This window comes from Oncorhynchus nerka, linkage group LG7 (genome assembly GCF_034236695.1).
Source record: "Oncorhynchus nerka isolate Pitt River linkage group LG7, Oner_Uvic_2.0, whole genome shotgun sequence".
NCBI classification, from domain to species: Eukaryota; Metazoa; Chordata; class Actinopteri; order Salmoniformes; family Salmonidae; genus Oncorhynchus; species Oncorhynchus nerka.
Genome location: NC_088402.1, coordinates 48,890,763 through 48,913,471, shown reverse-complemented (window position 1 = coordinate 48,913,471; position 22,709 = coordinate 48,890,763). Strand labels below are relative to the sequence as shown.

The 22,709-nt window shown below is 41.9% G+C and overlaps 1 protein-coding gene across 1 annotated transcript in view; it reads left to right on the top strand.

The window, feature by feature from the left end:
- Positions 1–5,237, top strand: part of LOC115131842 (MAP kinase-activated protein kinase 2-like) — a 47,843-nt gene extending 42,606 nt beyond the window's left edge. Inside the window, exons 9-10 of the mRNA XM_029663869.2 lie at positions 2,579–2,659; positions 2,907–5,237. Coding sequence (XP_029519729.1) covers positions 2,579–2,659; positions 2,907–3,050 — 225 coding nt within the window. The 3' untranslated portion in view covers positions 3,051–5,237. The remainder of the gene's footprint in view (positions 1–2,578; positions 2,660–2,906) is intronic.
- Positions 5,238–22,709: the final 17,472 nt, after the last annotated feature.

The following is a 22,709-nucleotide window of genomic DNA, read 5'->3' as shown; positions in this document are numbered from 1 at the left end:
CACGAGTCTCTTTTTGAATATGCCTCTACTTACTTTGTACACGTAGGCTGTGCAATATTTGCGCATTCTTCCTTGTAGAGTTGTTCAAACTCAGACAAATTGCATGGTGACCCTTCACAGACTACACTCTTCGAGTCATTCCACAGAGTTTCAATGGGATTTAGGTCGGTGCTCTGTCTGGGACACTCAAGGATATTCAGCTTCTTGTCCTTCAGCCACTGTACTGTTACTTTGGCAGTGTGCTTTAGGCCATTTGTCATGTTGAAATGTGATCTATCTTCCCATATTCAATTTCTTGGCGGAGGACTGCAGGTCTTCCTCAAGAATCTGTCGGTATTTTGTACTGTCCATTTTCCCTTCTATTCTGACAAGTGCTCCAGTCCCTGCTGAAGAGAAACACCCCATCAACAGGATGCTGCCACCGCCAAGCTTTACTCTAGGCATGGGGTTCTTTGGGTGGAAAGATGTTGGGTTTTGACCACAGCACCTCTTGCCACTTGGCCTCAGAATCTACAATGTGCTTTTTGGCAAAGCTCAAACAAGACTTGATGTGGCTTTTTTTGAGGAGGTTTTTTTTCTTGCCACCCTCCCATAGAGGCCAGATTTGTGGAGCGCTTGTAATATTGTGGTCATGCACGCACACGTTGACCAGTCTTTGCCGTAAAGACCTGAAAGCTCCTTCAAAGTCGCCATTGGCTTCTTGTTAGCCTCTGATCAGTCTCCTCCTTGCCCGATCATTCAGTTTGGAGGGACAGCCTGAACTATGTAGGGTCTGGGTGGTGCCATACGCCTTCCACTTCTTACTAATGGTCTTAACTGTGCTCCGAGGATAGACAAAGCCTTTGACATTTGTTTTTTATCAATCCCGACTTTCCACAATTTTATCTCGTAGATCATTTGAAAGTACCTTTCCGCCCATAGTGGATTCTTTGCTTTGAATTGTACTACTAAGCAGTGGAGTCCTCTATGAACAACTCCTTTTATTCGGAACTAATCAACGTCACTACAATTGACCACAGAAGCCAATTAGCTTGATTTGTGATCTGGAAGATGGTTGGTTATACTTCAAGTTTGCAATTGCAATTCTAAGGGGGTGGTGTTCACTTATCCAAATGGGGTATTTGACTGTTTTACTTGTAATTCATTTTCAGAGTAAAAAATATATAAATCACTTGGATTTTGTGGGTTACTGTGTGTAAATAAAGCTGGAAAAAGTCACATTTTGTGTTTTAAATTTCAGGCTGTAATGCAACAAAAGGTGAACATTTTGAAAAGGGGTGGTGACTTTCTATACCCACTGTTAGCAGTTGATGTTATTCTTCAATAACACAGCCCCCAAAGCAAATCAGGGGGAGAAAATCATAGATGTTATGCTTGGAAGTAGATGGTCGATGTTCATTATTCCCTGTCCTCAATGATTCTCCACAGAACAAAGACACAGGAGGTAATTTATAACCCCTAACCCGAGCCTTTGCTTGACCAATTAGAATTCCTTGCAGTAAAAAAACAAAAAAAACAAGTTATTCTGTTATAGGCTCAATGTATGGACGATTCTGACCAATGAGATCTTGCCACATGAATCCAGAACTGAAACCCCTACACAGATTCTAACCAGATGTTGAATTGAAAATCAACTATTTCCATTGATGGTTAATTTCCTATTGACCTCTAGTCCTCTGTGTGTAGTATCCTAAAATATTCTTACACCACTGTACATTACAATTGCCAGCAGCATACCACCCTGCATACCACTGCTGGTTTGCTTCTGAAGCTAAGCAGGGTTGGTCCTGGTCAGTTTCTGGATGGGAGACCAGATGCTGCTGGAAGTGGTGTTGTAGGGCCAGTAGGAGGTACTCTTTCCTCTGGTCTAAAAAAAATACATCTTTCAGATGGGACATTAAACGGGTGTCCTGACTCTCTGAGGTCATTAAAGATCCCATGGCACTTACCCTGGTGTCCTGGCTAAATTCCCAACCTGGCCCTCAAACCATCACTGTCACCTAATAATCCCCAGTTTACAATTGGCTCATTCATCCCCCTCTCCACTGTAACTATTCCCCAGGTCGTTGCTGTAAATGAGAACATGTTCTCAGTCAACCTACCTGGTAAAATAACGGATAAATAAATAAAATAAAAAGAAACATACAAGTGTCATGTATGAAGTTAATCATATGTACCACCGCATGAAGTCCTAATGACAATCACATTCCTCAGTCAACTAAACTGGCCATGTGATGTCAACACGACACATTTGCTGTTGTAGCATATTATGTTGCTGCAATCACATCCTTTTCTTGCCTGGTGGTCCAGTCTGTTTGTGCTTAAGCTAACTCCTCTCTGTTTCGCTTCTTTGACATACCAAAGAAACGTGCCTCACAGTAATGGTAACTTGGCAACCATAAAACCACATACGGTATGGGACCGGGATATTCTTTTACATGTTTTTTTGTAATAATTGACCTCCCTAGAGTTGCTGAATACTTTTCACATTTCCAATTTGATCCTATATTCATGTTCCTTGATTGGACACAATGCTTTTTCCAAAGCAATGCGCTAACCTAAGCTGGTCTCCCTACAGCAGTCTATGGAGGTCCCTCAGACCCCTCTCCACACCAGTCGTGTGCTGCAGGAGGAGCAGGACGTCTGGGAGGAGGTCAAGGTGAGCACTGGCACTGCAGTGATGTGAATGCATTCTTTCTGCATCTAACTTGGATCCACACACCTCTAGCATGCAGAGCACAAAAACAACAATATCCTACTATATATAGACTGTACAAAAATACAGTGTTTTGGTCTGCTTCTATCTACATAATTGCACATTTGCTCCTTTGGATGTTCTTGGTCCTTTACACATTATGTATAATTGTTTCTATGTGATTTGCTCATGGTGTGATTGTTGTTACTAGGAGGAAATGACAAGTGCCCTGGCAACCATGAGAGTGGACTATGAGCAAATCAAAATCAAGACCATCGAGGATTCGACCAATCCGCTGCTGATTAAGAGAAGGAAGAAAGCAAACAATGCAGCCACTAAACCACCGGGCCTGTGAAACAAAATAACTTACACCGCACATGCCCTTCCATGCGGTGAAAGAGAGCTGATAGGGATTATTAAAGGGTGAATGTCTGAATCTCCAGAAATATTACTTTTCCAGTTTTTTGAACTTCCTTTTTAGTTGTTTTATTCTCATCGTTTTACCCCATTTTAATGTTTTTTTCCCCCACCTTGCTATTCTAAAGAACCATTTTTTTCATTTGCTTTTTTGTCCACATAGAGATCAGATGTTTATCGTCTCGGTGATGTACTGGGTTTTTCTGTCGTTGTTGCTGATCACTTGCAAGCTGACTGCACTGTAACTAATCCAGTATCTTGACCCAGCTCTGTTCTGTGTTTTATCATTGTTGATTCCCCTCGGTATTGGCCACATCTTTTTCTAACTTTATCTGTGGGTCTTCAGATGATACTGCCATGAAAACATTGAATGCTTCTCCAGTTATACTGTGGATCCATAATATTTTTCTGCTATGCACTGGTTAACTCTACACAATGGAGGAAGCATCACTTTCTTTATGTTTAATTGGATGTCCTTTAGTTTCTTCTTCCTTTAGTTGTCATTCATTTTATATACTTATTCACACCTCACACCAACAATATACATTGTCTATTTGTTGTGTGGGGTTTTTGTTGCCCTGAACTCTCTGATTTTGTTTTGATTGGACTTCTAAGTTGTATGACTGCAGTTGACTGTGTTTTCATTGTTGGTTGGGTTTGATTTCTTAACCAAAGTTATAGTCACCATATTTTTTAGAGTGGACTGACTGTTTAGAAAGACTGTGCCTTGAGGACATTGGGAAAAATCCTTACTTGATATTTGTGCTCACAGCCTAACTTTTCACACACATCTATCTCCCATTGAGGTTATGCATGATTGACACAAGTTCAAGGTCTGTGCACTAATCTCAAATTTGTTTTTTCCCGGTGTGATGACAGTGGGGGAATATTCAAGCCACTTTGGCAGTAGCAAATGTACATTGTGTTATCAAATATCCAAACCGTGAGATCACAAAATCACCACATCCCACAGATGTTGTAGCCTACTTCACAATTATCCTGATTGCAATTGTTTAAATATATTTTCAGTGAATTCCCACTAATGAACTATACAACACAAGTGTCACTTAGTTTCCACGCAGCAGCAATAATGTTTTGGGTTTCTGCTGTGTTAGGTGATGGGGAACATTGAGTGTAAGGGCACCATTGTAATGCATAGTGGTATGGCAGTACACATATGAGATGTAGCACTGGCTGTCTTTTGGATTAAAACTTGTATAAAATCCCTTATCCGCTCAAATGTGTTGATTGATGTGTGACTGGTGGTGTTGTGCCACAATCCTAAAGTAGCCTTGATGTCAAACTGTGGCAATGCAGGACATTATCCTGTTTGTGCAGCCCTGTACCACCATCTGCTGTCATGGAGATGGAAAGACAACCTCTTATACAGTGCCTTCAGAAAGCATTCACAATCCTTGATTTTTTTTTGGCCAATACAAAATAATCATGTCAAAACATGTCAAAGTGCAAGAACAATTCTCACTTGTAAAAAAAAATAAGTCTTTCTGGGTGGGTCTCTAAAGAGGTTTCCAACATTTGCACATTTTTTTTTTTTTTTAATTCTTCAATCATTGTCAAGTTAGTTGTTGATCAGTGCTTGACGATCATTTTCGGCCACTCGGGACAATCACTGTCTTGGTAAGCAACTCCAGTGTAGATTTGGCCTTGTTTTAGGTTATTGTCCTGCTGAAAGGTGAAGTCATCTCCCAGTGTCTGGTGCAAAGCAGACTGAACCAGGTCTTCCTCTGGGATTTTACCTGTGCTTAGCTCCATTCTGTTTTATCCTGAAACTCCCCCGTCCTTAACGATTACAAGCATACCCATAACATGATGCCGCCACCACTATGCTTGAAAATATGGAGAGTGGTACTCGTGTTGTTTGGGGAAAATCCAATACATTAACAACACATTGTATTCGGGACAAAAAGGAAATTGCTTTGCCACATTCTTTGGGGCTTTATGACTTTAGTGCCTTAATGCAAACGGGATGCATGTTTTGGAATATTTATGTTTTGTACATGCTTCCACCTTTACACTCTGTCAATTAGGTTAGTATTGTGGAGTAACTACAATGTTGATCCATCCTCAGTTTTATATCACAGCCATTAAACTGTTTTATATTCACCATCTGCCTCATGGTGAAATCCTTGAGCTGTTTCCTTCCTCTCCGGCAACTGAGTTTCTTTCTCGTGACTGGGTGTATTAATACACCATTCAAGGTGTAATCAATAACTTCATGCTCAAAGCGATATTCAATGTATGCTTTTTTTATACCCATCTATTAATAGGTGCCCTTTGCGAGGAATTGGTGAACCTCCCTGGTCTTTGTGGTTGAATCTGTTTGAAATGCACTGCTCAACTGAGGGACCTTACAATTATCTGTATGTGTGAAGTACAGAGATGAGGTAATCATACAAAAATCATGTTTAACACTATTATTGCACACAGAGTCCATGCAACTTATATGACTTAAGCCCATTTTTACTCCTGAACTTATTTAGGCTTGCATTACAAAGGGGTTGAATACTTACTGACAATGACAATTCTCGACACATAATTCCACTTTGACATTATGGGGTATTGTGTGAGGGCCAGTGACAACAGGTAAATGTAATCTATTTTAAATTCAGGCTTTAACGCAACATTTTGACATTCAAGGTGTGTGAATCCTTTTGTAATGTAATGCAGTTCAACACTTCAAGGAAGAGGCTTACATAATATGATGTTTGTTTGCATTTGGCCATGTCATTATTGCCATGTCCCCTGATGTGTGGTTACATTCAGACCCCCTTTTGTAGGCCTGCGGATCAATACCCCCCTTCTCCCCCAACTTACTGTTGGGAGTTAGGATAGTAGAAATACGCCAAGGTGAAATTTGGTTTTGCATCAGCAGTTGTACTCTTGCCAGTCACTGACACTCAATTAACACATCAGCAAAAAAAAAATTGATTGGTAAGTTAGTCTATCCAGCTATCTAAACTTGTAATCATGGTCGACGGGGGAGGCCCCGTTGATTTTGTTAGTCACTCACTCTGATATCATATTAAAAACGGCAAACATTTGTCTCCTTCCTATGGCAAAATGTGTAGAATTGCAGGAAATTACCTGTAAAATTTAAAAATGTTTTCTCTTTCCCATGGCAAAATTAGTAGAATTGCATGAAATTTAATCTAAAACTTTATACAGTTGCATCACCCCCTTGTATGGCAATTGCTCAGCATCTGACCTGCCATCCAGGACCTAGAGTGCCAGTCAAATGTTGGGACACACCTACTCATTCAAGTGTTTCTCTTTATTTTTTACTATTTTCTACATTGTGGAATAATAGTGAAGTTGCACTGCAATTAACTGTACCTCAGCCTAAATAAATGCTTCACAGAGTTCAAGTAACAGACACATCTCAACATCAACTGTTCAGAGGAGACTGCGTGAATCAGGCCATCATTGTTCGAATTTCTGAAAAGAAACCACTGCTAAAGGACATCAATAAGAAGGAGAGACTTGCTTAGGCAAAGAAACACAACCAATGGACATTAGACTGGTGGAAATCTGTCCTTTGGTCTGTTGAGTCCAAATGTCTTTTTGAGACGCAGAGTAGGTGAACGGATGATCTCCGCATGTATGGTTCCCACCGTGAAGCATGGAGTAGGAGGTGTGATGGTGTGGGGGTGCATTGCTGTTGACACTGTCTTAGATTCATTTAGAATACAAGGCACACTTTAACCAGCATGGCTACCACAGCATTCTGCAGCGGTTTGCCATTCCATCTGGTTTACACTTAGTGGAACTATAATTTGTTATTCAACAGGACAATGACCCAAAACGCACCTCCAGGCTGTGTAAGGGCTATTTGACCAAGGAGAATGATGGAGCGCTGCATCAGATGACCTGGCCTCCACAATCACCCGACCTCAACCCAATTGAGATGGTTTGGGATGAGTCGGACTGCAGAGTGAAGGAAAAGCACTTCATCCATTAATATATTTTTTTCTTTGTTATTGATTGAAATTAACACCATTATTTTCCACCAAATACTGTGTTGAAACCAATTGTTTTGAACTGTAGTCTAAAAAGTATCTGTTGGTACTTAATACATAGTGGTATTCACTTGTAAATAACAAATTACCTGAGACAGGACTGTAAAATCAAGATTTGATAAAGCTTGAATGTTGACCATTACTCACATTCTGAAAGCCTTTCATTTGCTCAATGAAAATTCTAACTCTCCAAGTATGTTTATCCACAAGCAATCACTTTCATTTAAATACATAATATCATGAATGGAAATAAACATGCATTAAAATACAGTAACCTACCAGCCTGTTATTTAGAGGCAGTCCCTCCCTCCCTAGTCTATTTTGCAGTGTCTCTTTCAGACTGAACTGTAGAGGGGTTTTAGAGTTTTTTTTTTTAGCATGGTGTAAATAGCCCTCTTACCTCTCTCGGTCATCCCCCTCTCCCTCCCCAGCTGCAGCCCAGCCACTCTCTCATTACAAAAAAACTTTCCACAACCATGTAATACATTATATCACCCCCAGCCAAGACAATATAAATCCCATCTGTGTGTTGGCGGGGCTGCCATCTAGTCTTTAACATCTACGGGATCGGTGTGTGTGTGTGTCTGTCTGTCCGTCCGTCCCCTGCGTGATGGTTGAGCTAATGTGTGCTAATGTGATTAGCATGACGTTGTAAGTAACAAGAACATGTCCCAGGACATAGACATATCTTATATGGGCAGAAATACTAACAAGAATTTAAGCTAACTGCACTGTCCAATTTACAGTAGCTATTATAGTCACAAAATACCATGTTATTGTTTGAGGAGAGTGCACAACAACAAAAAACTGTTATCACGGCAACTGGTTTGATACATTCCCCTCTGAAGGTAAATAATGTACTTACATTCAGTAATCTTGCTCTGATTTGTCATCCTGAGGGTCCCAGAGATAAAATGTAGCATAGTTTTGTTTGATTAAATCCATTTTTATTTTCAAATGTAGGAACTCACAGATCACTGCACCTGTACGTAGCCCATCTGTAAATAGCCCATCCAACTACCTCATCCCCTTACTGTATTTATTTATTTATTTATCTTGCTCCTTTGCACCCCAGTATCTCTACTTGCACATTCATCTTCTGCACATCAATCACTCCAGTGTTTAATTGGTATATTGTAATTACTTTGCCAACATGGCCTATTTATTGCCTTTACCTCCCTTATCTTACCTCATTTGCACACACTATATAGACTTTTTATACTGTATAATTGACTGTATGTTTGTCTATTCCATGTGTAACTCTGCGTTGTGGTATGTGTCGAACTGCTTTGCTTTATCTTGGCCAGGTCGCAGTTGTAAATGAGAATTGCTCTCAACTAGCCTACCTGATTAAATAGAGGTGAAATATATATTTAAAAAATTAGTTCTACAGTTTGAACCCCTGGTATGTCTGGCCAGCCCACCCCATCTAGATGTGCGAAGATTCATCTTTTATGTAGGGAAGTTAATTATCCATAATTTATGACATTCCTGGGAGTGTGTAAACTTAAATGTTGTATTACCTTATCATTTTTGTGTGTTGTCTATAGTTATGTACTTGAAAATGTATCAATTGACCAATTTGGTACATTTTGGCAGACTTATACAATATTTTGAACAGTAATGCAATGGTTCATTGAATCAGTCTAAAACTTTGCACATATAATGTCTGTGAGTAGGCCTGTTGTAGTAAGGCAGGTCCTCACCAGACATCACCGGCAACAACGTCAACTACGGGCACAAACTCACCGTCGCTGGACCAGACAGGACCGGCAAAAAGTGCTCTTCACTGACGAGTCACAGTTTTGTCTCACCAGGGGTGATGGTCTTATTTGCGTTTATCGTCGAAGGAATGAGCGTTACACCGAGGCCTGTACTCAGGAGCGGGATCGATTTGGAGGTAGAGCGTCCGTCATGGTCTGGGGCGGTGTGTCACAGCATCATCGGACTGAGCTTGTTGTCATTGCAGGCAATCTCAATGCTGTGCATTACAGGGAAGACATCCTCCTCCCTCATGTGGTACACTTCCTGCAGGCTCATCCTGACATGACCCTCCAGCATGTCAGTGCCACCAGCCATACTGCTCGTTCTGTGCGTGATTTCTTGCAAGACAGGAATGTCAGTGTTCTACCATGGCCAGCGAAGAGCCCGGATCTCAATCCCATTGAGCACGTCTGGGACCTGTTGGATTGGAGGGTGAGGGCTAGGGCCATTCCCCCCAGAAATGTCCAGGAACTTGCAGGTGCCTTGGCGGAAGAGTGGGGTAACATCTCACAGCAAGGACTGGCATATCTGGTGCAGTCCATGAGGAGGAGATGCACTGCAGTACTTAATGCAGCTGGTGTCCACACCAGATACTGACTGTTACTTTTGATTTGGACCCCCCCCCCTTTGTTCAGGGACACATTATTCCATTTATTTTCATCACATGTCTGTGGAACATGTTCAGTTTGTCTTACTTGATGATTCTTGTTTTGCTCATACAAATATTTACACATTTTAATTAAGTCTGCTGAAAATGAACGCAGTTGACAGTTTACTTCTCACTCCACTCCTCTCAGGATCCCTCCCTTTGACCCGTCTTCCGCTACTTTCTTCACTGCCTCAGGATAGGACAACGTCTGCACTACTGTAACCCTGGAAACCTCAACCTGCCTCTCTCGCATGGGCACCCCTTCAATTAACACATTCCACTACTTTCCCCAATGCTACACACTCCCTTGTCTCATGCCCTTCTCATGCCCTTCACACCTAGTAACCTCCCTCCTACACACTGCTGCCACATTCCCATAAGCTTGACACATGTAACAACATAATGCAGCGTAGCCTAGTGGTTGGGGCGGCAGCGTAGCCTAGTGGTTAGAGCGTTGGACTAGTAACCGGAAGGTTGCAAGTTCAAACCCCTGAGCTGACAAGGTACAAATCTGTGTTCTGCCCCTGAACAGGCAGTTAACCCACTGTTCCTAGGCCGTCATTGAAAATAAGAATTTGTTCTTAACTGACTTGCCTAGTTAAATAAAGTTAAAATAAAAATGCATTCGGCACAAAAGCTCATAAGGATAACTTATATATCCTAACAACCATTTGTCGGGCAAAGACTCAACATCAAAACTCAAAAGAAAAGGCAATGACTCTTCTGTTTGACCAATTACGCAACCCTGACTGCGTTGCACTAAATGACGAGCATCACAAACACTGGGAATCTTCCCCATCAGTTGGTCAACTTTTACATTTGCTGCTACCCCAATAATCACTCCTTTCAATGGCACCCTTTTCTTGAGAGCAAAACAATTTACATGTCTTGCCCCCCGTTCGATTAACGCGGAGTGCCTTGACCAGCAGAAACAAAAACAGTTACCACAAGACCACTTCTGGTTACACTCACAGATTCCACAGCACCTAACTCTGTTTCACTGTCCCTGAAACCACAAATGGATCAGCCAAAAGGCAAGGGTGGGTCCACTTTTTCCAAAAGCTTCACTCCTACTGTCACAGACTCAACTTCATGAATTAACACTGTGCACACAGGCACACTTCAAACTGCAAGACCTCTCATTTACATATCCCTTGACCCTCAACCTCGAGTGATACTGATTGTCTGTTAAACTCCATATATTACATCCCCTTCTTAACTAGAGCTTACAAGAATATAGTATTTTTAATACTGCTGTAGAGTCAAAGGTAGCTGGTGCTCTAGTTTCACTTACAATACCAGGCTTTACCTCTGACTCACTCTAGCACATAGTCCTGTAGCCTCGCTTGTAGTTTAGTACATCTACCTACTCTGGTGCATTGACTGGTGAGAGTCTCTATGACAGACGGTTCTGGTGCTCTGTCATTTGTCAGGATCTGTCTGTGTTCATTTGTGTCTCTTTGTGTTGCCTCTTCAACCTCCTGGCCTGAATCAGTCAGTGATTGTGACTTCTTTGTTGTCCCTGTACCTCGCTGTTTTGCCAGGTCTGAGATGCTTTCTGTTTCTTCTGTAGCGTGCTCCTGTGGGTGTGATGATATCGTACCATCTCAGTTCATCTCTGATTCTCACCACTGTTGCCGGCTGCCATCCTTTTGTCGTCCCCATGCACAGTCTCTCTTCCTCCCGAAATGAAGGAAGCGGTGACGCCGTTTTCTCATAGCTTGTCTTCTGCGGCAGCTGTCTGCGTTTCAAGCCAGGCTAGACATTTTTGGGAGTCACTGGCTGAAGGGCTGCTTTACTTGTAGCTAGGTTGGAGCGTAGGACACGTCCCATGAGTAGCTGAGCAGGGGAGTACTGCAGACCCGTGACAGGTCTGTTTCTCAGGTTCAGGAAAGCTGCGTGAAGGTCAACACCTGTCTGTGCTGTCAACTTGAGCATGTTTTTCACTGACTGAATGGTCCTCTCAGCCTTGGACTAGAAGTAATGATTTTGAAACCCCTCTTTTGCAAACAGCCATCTCAGCACTTGAAAAGGGTACAATGTCTGCAATCAGTTCAACTGCAGTCTTGTCTGACAGACTCAGCACCTCTGGATATTTGGAGTAGTAGTCCACTATTAGAAGGAATGATAGTGGACTGAAAGATATCAGTGGCAATGTTTTTGTGCCATAAAGTTTCATGCACTTTGTGTGGTAGGCGTGGTTCCTTTTTTGTTGCTGGACAGCTTTTCTTGACAGGAAGTGCAAGATTCGACCATCATTCGTACATCATCAGTGAGGCCAATACATGAGAGCTCTGCCATGCGCTAAAGAGCATTGATTGCCCTGATGTGCAATGTGGAGCCTCTTAAGTACCTCAGCTCTAGTCTTTGGGAATGGGTGTCCTGAACGTTTGTTTACCATGAGTCTATCTTCAATGTAAAGAGTATCTGATGTGCCAGTAGAGTTGTGTTTTCAGTGGTGCACTTTTCTTCTTGTCTGGCCATCCATCTTCGAGCAGGTTCCTCAGCAGCTGAATCTCACTGTCTGTGTCAGTGACTGCTCTCAGCTGTTGCGTAACAGCACCCTCCAGTGGCTGATGTGTGGACACTGCATAAATGGCTTTCTCGTCACTGAGGTCACACTTCATGTGTGGCAATCTGGGGTACAGCCCTTGATAGCATGTCTGCTATTCATGTCTATACCTGGGGTGTAGATGATGTGAATGTCACGTCTCTGTATTTGAAGCTGCATCCTTTGAAAACAGGCAGGCGCCTTTCCAATGGACATGGTGATTAAAGCCTCAAGTTGTTTGTGGTCAGATTGAACTTTGAATGAGATATAAAACATACTGGTGAAACCTCTTCAGTGCGAAAACGATTGCCAGGAGATATTTTTCTATGTGGGCATAATTTTGTTCTGCCCCAGATAGAGCTCTGGATGTAAAGGTTATAGGTTGTTTACCTTGCATCAGAACAGCTCAAAGTCCATCTTTGGATGCATCAGCTTGTATTTCAATCTCTTCCTGTGGATTGAAGAATTTCAGCAGCGGCGAAAGTGGGGAAGTCTTTTTCCAGGCTCTCCAGTGCTGCTTGTTGTTCTGGGTGCCACTGCCATGCCATGTCCTTCCTGAGGAGCATTCTGAGTGGTGCAGTGAGTGTGACTTCATCTTGGATATACTGGGATAGGAAACGTGTCATACCCAGTAACCTCTGTAGACCTTTTCTGTCTTCTGGGGTATTGAATGTGCAGAGATCAGCTGATTCTTCATCCAGCTTGATTTGCCACGGCGCAGGAATGGAGGTGGTTCCCACCGTGAAGCATGGAGGAGGAGGTGTGGGGGTGCTTTGCTGGTTATTTATTTAGAATTCAAGACACTTAACCAGCACTGCTACAACAGCATTCTGCAGCTACATGCAATCCCATCTGGTTTGCGCTTAGTGGGACTATCATTTGAATTTCAACAGGACAATGACCCAAAACACACAGGCTGTGTAAGGGTTATTTGAACAAGAAGGAGAGTGATGGAGTGCTGCATCAGATGATCTGGCCTCCACAATCACCCGACCTCAAACCAATTGAGATGGTTTGGGATGAGTTTGAATGCATAGTGAAGGAAAAAGCAGCCAACAAGTGCTCAGCAAATATGGGAACTCCTTCAAGACTGCTGGAAAAGCATTCCTCATGAATCTGATTGAGAGAATGCCAAGAGTGTGCAAAGCTGTAATCAAGGCAATGGGTGGCTACTTTGAAGAATCTCAAATATAAAATATATTTTGATTTGTTTGACACTTTTTGATTACTAGATTATTCCATATGTGTTATTTCATAGTGTTGATGTCTTCACCACTCCACAAATTTCTTGTTAAGAGTCCAAACATTTGACTGGTACTGTAGATGTGGTACTGGCCTGGAAACTCACTGAGTCCTTTATACACAGTTGCATAGCACTTGAGTAGCTCTTCCTTGAAGCATGGCGGAGCATGGCATGCAACTGTTGCAACTTTTCTGATGAGGTCAAGCTGCACACAGGCCTTTCTGCCTAGTAGTGGTGTGTCAGTTGCATCTGTAACATAGAACTAAAGATGGGCTTGTTTGTGCCGTGTGTTCACTTGCAATGGCATGATGCCCTTTGGTTTAATTCGGGTGCTATTGTCTGCTATTGCTTGTTGGGAACACATTAGCTTCAGTTCCTGTCTAACTTAAAGTTGACCATCTGTATCCCTTATACACAAGTTTGTGTGCCAGCCAGCATCTAATTTGTGTGCTTGTGTTACTGCACCTATGAACAACATGTCCACTTCCTTGACATCTTTCAACGGGAGCAACCTCTGTCCCTAACCTACACACAGCTGCCAGCAGTGGTTTGCAGGGTGGTATGCTGCCGGCTAAATTTGTGACGCTAAACACAATTTTGTCCATTAGCATTAGATCCTCAGTGTCTGAACTCAGAGCTGCACTCAGTCTCAGTTCGGTTACAAACTTGTCAATACCTGCCCATTCATTGAACACAGTATTCCTGCGTGGTGCACAGTCTTTTTCAAAAGTTTTCATCACCTCGGCCAGTGTCTTGTTTTCCGGGTCGGCATATGTGATTTCCATCGTGTTGTATATCTCCAGCATGATTCAGAGAGGTCTCGAGGTCTACAACGTGTGCACATTGATAATAATGGATTCACCAGATATGCGATGATGGATAATCAGAGACAAAAAACATGTTTGGATCTTAAAGTATGAAACATAATTACATGCTTTAAGCCTGACCAACCAGGGTAATGCAATTAAACAGTGTTTAGTAGAGTCATATAGAAATAAAAAAAAACACTTAATTGCCTGTCACATTGAATTAGATTTCTACCAGCTCATTGTTTGCAGAAATCAAAACCAGCTCCATGTTGCTACTCTGCCTTCTCCTTCATGCTTCCCCTTAAAGCGCTCACTCAGAGGGTGGGCGGCTCTCCAGACAATACTTCTCTTATTCTGGGACCAATTTCCACATATTTGAACTAAATCATATTGGGACATCTGTCAAATGCTTTTCATCTTTTCATCTTTAACAGCTGCTTTAAATCTCTAACAAACAGCAGTGCCATAACAAATTATAGGAATGCTTTCCCACTTCTCATAACGGCGCAGGAATGGAGAGATTATTGACACATCACAAAACTCATACCATGGCATGCACACTGACAATATGTTATACACTTGTACCACACATTATAGTAGGGTTTCCCAAAGTCGGTCCTGGTCCCCAGGTGGGGGGGACGGGACACTGCATTATAGTACAGAACAGAAGACTTTTCTATGATAGTGTGTGAAATGCACTCAACCATGTTTTAGTGGGGCATGTAAGCAGCAGGCAATGGAGAAAATAAAACATATTTGGCTTCTTGAAAAAGTGTTCGGGGGAAACTAGTGCCAGTAGTACAACAGCACAGCCAGTAGGCCAACAGCACTGCCAGCCTGCAAGCCAATTGTCTACGCCAGTGGCTCACAACTCCAGTCTTTAAGTACCCCAAACAGAACACATTTTTGTTGTAGCACCGGGTAAAAAACACCTGATTCAACTCATTGAGGGCTGATGATTATCTGACAAGTTGAATCAGGTGTGCTTGTCCGGGGCTACTATAAGAATGTGTACTATTGGGGGTATATAAAAAAAAAAAAAGTTGGGAACCACGAGAAGTGCTGGCTAACAGTCTATTGTTCCGTGGAACTGTTAGGCATAAATCCACTGGGAACCAAACAAACCAAACAGGAGCAAACAGAACGAAATCGGGAGGGACCTACCTGAATTTGCCTAATAGAAACTCGTGGAGTAAATGGTTTCCATTGTAATATGTTTTGAAACTGTTTGCTACGGTTTAGGTCTGAAAGGTGTGTAATGTCTGCCATTGAAAACAATGGTGTGAATGCCTGCCATTGAAAACAATGCATATATTTTCTACACACAATTATTAACTGTGGCTTTCTCCTATAGAGCTCCATTTTTATGGAATGGTCTGCCTACCCATGTGAGAGACGCAGACTCAGTCTCAACCTTTCAGTCTTTATTGAAGACTAATCTCTTCAGTAGGTCCTATGATTGAGTGTAGTCTGGCCCAGGAGTGTGAAGGTGAACGGAAAGGCTCTGGAGCAACGAACCACCCTTGCTGTCTCTGCCTGGCCGGTCCCCCTCTCTCCACTGGGATTCTCTGCCTCTAACCCTGTTACAGGGGCTGAGTCACTGGCTTACTGGTGCTCTTCCATGCCGTCCCTGGGAGGGGTGCGTCACTTGAGTGGGTTGAGTCATTGATGTGATCTTCATGTCTGGGTTGGCACCCCCCTTTGGTTGTGCCGTGGCGGAGATCTTTGTGGGCTATACTCGGCCTTGTCTCAGGATGGTAAGTTGGTGGTTGAAGATATCCCTCTAGTGGTGAGGGGGCTGTGCTTTGGCAACGTGTGTGGGGTTATATCCTGCCTGTTTGGCCCTGTCCGGGGATATCGTCGGATGGGGCCACAGTGTCTCCCAACAACTCCTGTCTCAGCCTCCAGTATTTATGCTGCAGTAGTTTATGTGTCGGGGGGCTAGGGTCAGTCTGTTATATCTGGAGTATTTCTCCTGTCTTGTCCTGTGTGAATTTAAGTATGCTCTTTCTTTCTTTCTTTTTTTTTCTCTCTCTCTCGGAGGACCTGAGACCTAGTCCTGAGGCATGGTCCTATCTCGCCTGATGACTCCTTGCTGTCCCCAGTCCACCTGGCCGTGCTGCTGCTCCAGTTTCAACTGTTCTGCCTGCGGCTATGGAATCCTGACCTGTTCACCGGACTTGCTACCTGTCCCAAAACTGCTGTTTTCAACTCTCTAGAGACAGCAGGAGCGGTAGAGATACTCTGAATGATCGGCTATGTTGCAAAATGACATTTAGTCCTGAGGTGCTGACCTGTTGCACCCTCAACATCCACTGTGATTATTATTATTTGACCCTGCTGGTCACCTATGAACATTTGAACATCTTGGCCATGTTCTGTTATAATCTCTACCCGGCACAGCCAGAAGAGGACTGGCCACCCCTCATAGCCTGGTTCCTCTCTAGGTTTCTTCCTAGGTTCTGGCCTTTCTAGGGAGTTTTTCCTAGCCACCGTGCTTCTACACCTGCATTGCTTGCTGTTTGAGGTTTTAGGCTGGGTTTCTGTACAGCACTTTGAGATATCAGCTGATGTAAGAAGGGCTTTATAAATACATTTGATTAGAAATTTGATTTGATCTTTCCTAACTTTCCATTAGCCTTCCTTTTTGAGGCATTTCACAAACTTTTTGATGCAAATTGAGATTGTCACACCTTTCCCATGTTCAAGTCATTTGACATATTTTCGAATTAGCCTTATGAAAATAGAAACTTGGTTGCAGTTTATATCTGTGCTAGAATGTTTAAAAAGGTCATACAATTAAAAACTATTATATAAGAATTGGTCGTTCTTCCGAAATCCTGATGTTGCTCTCAAGTCAAAATGATTGCCCAACCCTGTTATATGTGGGGATGCAAAGACCTTTACGAGTGAAGGGCATTTCAAGTCTTTTCAGTTATACAGCAAATTCTCCAGTGTTGAATCAGCACTAAGAGTGTTACATTTAACACTGATCCAGTGCCTATATTGGTCCACACTTTTCAGTGTTAAATTAACACTGGTTTAGGGTTGAGTTGTTACAATTTGTCAGTGTAAGGAAGGTAACACCTGTAGTGTTACAGTAACTTGTTTTGGGGTGTTGTTTTAAACTGTATGGTGTAAACCCTAATTTACATATTTCCCAGTGTGCCTAGCCTTTTCGAGTGAAGTGTAGAGTTACCACCCATGACTGTATTAGTTAGTGACAGAGATATTGGTTATTGAATTTGTTCATTTTCAGTCCTGTGGCCTTCAACAAGTGAGTTCCTATGTGAATGCTATCATTAAAATTGGGGCCTCCAAATCACTAAGCCTGCCCTTGGCTAGGCTTAAACATTTTTAAATAGGTAACATAAAGTGGTGAGAGCAAAAGGATTTAGTGGCTATGAAATGGCTTTTAAAGTGTCAATGAGCTCGTTGATTGGCTGTTTGGAAGCAAGTTCGCAACATTCTGGATGACCTGACATGAATCCCCCCGCAATCAAAAAACTGGAAGCAATATAATGGTACAAACCCTAATGAAACTTTTGTACGAGTCTAACTAGATTTATTTAATTGATTTGAAACAACCATTTTTTTTTTTTATATAGTGGACAAAGGCACATCAATCACCATAGACATTATTAGAAAATATGGGTTTTAAGTCAAGTTATATAGACAGTGTGTATATATATATATATATATATATATATATATAGTACCAGTCAAAAGTTTGGACACATCTACTCATTCAAGGGTTTTCTTTGTTTTTACTCATTTCTACATTGTAGAACAATAGTGAAGACATCAAAACTATTAAATAACAGATATGGAATCATGTAGCAACCAAAAGATTGTTACATAAATGCAGTGATACAAGCACACAAATAAGATGCTGGCTGGCATACAAACGTGTGTATAAGGGATACAGACGGTCAACTTTAAGTTAGACACAGGAACTGAAGCTAATGTGTTCCCAACAAGCAATAGCAGACAAATTGCCCAAGCAATTCAAAGTGAGAGACTGAGACTGTACTCATAGCCTATGGAGGCACCCAAATTAAACCAAAGGGCATCATGACATTGCAAGTGCACACAGGGCACAAACAAGCCCATCTTTAGTTCTATGTTACAGATGCAACTGACACACCACTACTAGGCAGAGAGGCCTGTGTGTAGCTTGACCTCATCAGAAAAGTTGCAACAGTTGCATGCTCCGCCATGCTTCAAGGAAGAACTACTCAAGTGCTATGCAACTGTGTATAAAGGACTCAGTGAGTTTCCAGGCCAGTACCACATCTACAGTACCAGTCAAACGTTTGGACTCCTACTCATTCAAGGTTTTTCTTTATTTTTTATGTTTTTCGACATTGTAGAATAATAGTGAAGACATCAAAACTATGAAATAACACATATGGAATAATCTAGTAATCAAAAAAGTGTTAAACAAATCAAAATATATTTTATATTTGAGATTTTTCTAAGTAGCCACCCAATGCCTTGATGACAGCTTTACACACTGGCATTCTCTCAACATCCTTCATTCTCTCAACATCCTTCATGAGGTAGTCACCTGGAATGCATTTCAATTAACAGGTGTGCCTTGTTAAAAGTTTATTTTCTTATTGTGTGTTAGCCAATCAGTTGTATTGGGACAAGGTAGGGGTGGTATACAGAATATAGCCCTATTTGGTAAAATACCATGTCTATATGTTGGCATGAACAGCTCAAATAAGCAAAGACAAATGACAGTCCATCAGTTCTTTAAGACATGAAGATCAGTCAATGTGGAAAATTTCAAGAACTTTTAAAGTTTCTTCAAGTGCACTCTCAAAAACCATCAAGCGCTATGATGAAACTGGCTCTCGTGAGGACCACCACAGGAAAGGAAGACCCACTGTTACCTCTGTTGCAGAGGATAAATTCATTAGTTAACTGCACCTCAGATTGCATCCTTAATAAATGCTTCACAGAGTTCAAGTAACATACACATCTCAACATCAACTGTTTAGAGGAGGCTGTGTGAATGAGGCCTTCATGGCAAATTGCTGCAAAGAAAACACGACTAAAGGACACCAATAAGAAAAAGAGACAAGCTTGGGTCAAGAAACACGAGCAATGGACATTAGACCGGTGGAAATCTGTCCTTGGGTCTGATGAGTCTAAATTGGACATTTTTGGTTTCAACCGATGTGTTTGTGAGACGCAGAGTAGGTGAACGGATGATGTGTAATTCCAACCGTGAAGCATGGAGGACCCAAAACATCTCCAGGCTGTGTAAGGGCTATTGGACAAAAAAGGAGAGTGATGGAGTGCTGCATCAGATGACCTGGCCTCCACAATCACCCGACCTCAATTCAACTGAGATGGTTTGGGATGAGATGGGCCACAGAGCGAAGGGAAAACTACCAATAAGAGCTCAGCAAATGTGGGAACTCCGTCAAGACTGCTGGAAAAGCATTCCAGGTGAAGCTGATCCAGAGAATACCAAGAGTGTGCAAAGAATATCATCAAGGGGTGGCTACTTTAAAGAATCTCAAATACAGTGCCTTGCGAAAGTATTCGGCCCCCTTGAACTTTGCGACATTTTGCCACATTTCAGGCTTCAAACATAAAGATATAAAACTGTATTTTTTTTGTGAAGAATCAACAACAAGTGGGACACAATCATGAAGTGGAACAACATTTATTGGATATTTCAAACTTTTTTAACAAATCAAAAACTGAAAAATTGGGCGTGCAAAATTATTCAGCCCCCTTAAGTTAATACTTTGTAGCGCCACCTTTTGCTGCGATTACAGCTTTAAGTCGCTTGGGGTATGTCTCTATCAGTTTTGCACATCGAGAGACTGAATTTTTTTCCCATTCCTCCTTGCAAAACAGCTCGAGCTCAGTGAGGTTGGATGGAGAGCATTTGTGAACAGCAGTTTTCAGTTCTTTCCACAGATTCTCGATTGGATTCAGGTCTGGACTTTGTCTTGGCCATTCTAACACCTGGATATGTTTATTTTTGAACCATTCCATTGTAGATTTTGCTTTATGTTTTGGATCATTGTCTTGTTGGAAGACAAATCTCCGTCCCAGTTTCAGGTCTTTTGCAGACTCCATCAGGTTTTCCTCCAGAATGGTCCTGTATTTGGCTCCATCCATCTTCCCATCAATTTTAACCATCTTCCCTGTCCCTGCTGAAGAAAAGCAGGCCCAAACCATGATGCTGCCACCACCATGTTTGACAGCGGGGATGGTGTGTTCAGGGTGATGAGCTGTGTTGCTTTTACGCCAAACATAACGTTTTGCATTGTTGCCAAAAAGTTCAATTTTGGTTTCATCTGATCAGAGCACCTTCTTCCACATGTTTGGTGTGTCTCCCAGGTGGCTTGTGGCAAACTTTAAACAACACTTTTTATGGATATCTTTAAGAAATTGCTTTCTTCTTGCCACTCTTCCATAAAAGCCAGATTTGTGCAATATACGACTGATTGTTGTCCTATGGACAGAGTCTCCCACTTCAGCTGTAGATCTCTGCAGTTCATCCAGAGTGATCATGGGCCTCTTGGCTGCATCTCTGATCAGTCTTGTCCTTGTATGAGCTGAAAGTTTAGAGGGACGGCCAGGTCTTGGTAGATTTGCAGTGGTCTGATACTCCTTCCATTTCAATATTATCGCTTGCACAGTGCTCCTTGGGATGTTTAAAGCTTGGGAGATCTTTTTGTATCCAAATCCGGCTTTAAACTTCTTCACAACAGTATCTCGGACCTGCCTGGTGTGTTCCTTGTTCTTCATGATGCTCTCTGCGCTTTTAACGGACCTCTGAGACTATCACAGTGCAGGTGCATTTATACGGAGACTTGATTACACACAGGTGTATTGTATTTATCATCATTAGTCATTTAGGTCAACATTGGATCATTCAGAGATCCTCACTGAACTTCTGTAGAGAGTTTGCTGCACTGAAAGTAAAGGGGCTGAATAATTTTGCACGCCCAATTTTTCAGTTTTTGATTTGTTAAAAAAGTTTGAAATATCCAATAAATGTCGTTCCACTTCATGATTGTGTCCCACTTGTTGTTGATTCTTCACAAAAACATACAGTTTTATATCTTTATGTTTGAAGCCTGAAATGTGGCAAAAGGTCGCAAAGATCAAGGGGGCCGAATACTTTCGCAAGGCACTGTATATAATATGTTTTGATTTGTTTAAAACTTTTAAGGTTACCACATTATTCCATATGTGTTACTTCATTATTATTTATACAATGTAGAAAATAGTAAAAATAAAGAAAAACCCTTGAATGAGTAGGTGTGTCTAAACAATATATACAGTTAAAGTCGGAAGTTTACATACACTTAGATTGGAGTCATTAAAACTCGTTTTTCAACCACTCTGCAAATGTCTTGTTAACAAACTATAGTTTTGGCAAGTCGGTTAGGACATCTACTTTGTGCATGACGCAAGTAATTTTTCCAAGAATTGTTTACAGACAGATTATTTCACTTATAATTCACTGTATCTCAATTCCAGTGGGTCAGCAGTTTACATATTCTATGTTGACTGTGCCTTTAAACAGCATGGAAAATTCCAGAAAATTATGTCATGGCTTTAGAAGGTTCTGATAGGCTAATTGACATAATTTGAGTCAATTGGAGGTGTACCTGTGGATGTATTTCAAGGCATACCTTCAAACTCAGTGCCTCTTTGTTTGACATCATGGGGAAATCAGAAGAAATCAGCCAAGACCTCAAAAACAATTGTAGACCTCCACATGTCTGGTTCATCTTTGGGATCAATTTCCATTTATTTATTTTACCAGGCAAGTCAGTTAAGAACAAATTCTTATTTTCAATGACAGCCTGGGAACAGTGGGTTAACTGCCTGTTCAGGGGCAGAACGACCCTGTCAGCTCGGGGATTTGAACTTGCAACCTTCCGGTTACTAGCCCAACACTCTAACCACTAGGCTACACTGCCACCCCAAGGTAGTGAAGGTACCACGTTCATCTGTACAAACAATAGTACACAAGTATAAACACCATGGGACCATGCAGCCGTCTAACCTCTCAGGAAGGAGACACGTTCTGTCTCCTAGAGATGAACGTACATTGGTGTGAAAAGCGCAAATCAATCCCAGAAGAACAGCAAAGGACCCTGTGAAGATGCTGGAGGAAACAGCTACAAAAGTATCTATATCCACAGTAAAACGAGTCCTATATCGACATAACCTGAAAGGCCGCTCAGCAAGGAAGAAGTCACTGCTCCAAAACCGCCATAAAAAGCCAGACTACGGTTTGCAACTGCACATGGGGACAAAAATCATACTTTTTGGAGAAATGTCCTCTGGTCTGATGAAACAAAAATAGAACTGTTTGGCCATAACGACCATCGTTATGTTTGGAGGTAAAAGGGGGACGCTTGCAAGCCGAAGAACACCATCCCATCCATGAAACACGGGGGTGGCAGCATCATGTTGTGGGGGTGCCTTGCTGCAGGAGGGACTGGTGCACTTCACAAAATAGATGGCATCATGAGGGAGAAAAATATGTGGATATAT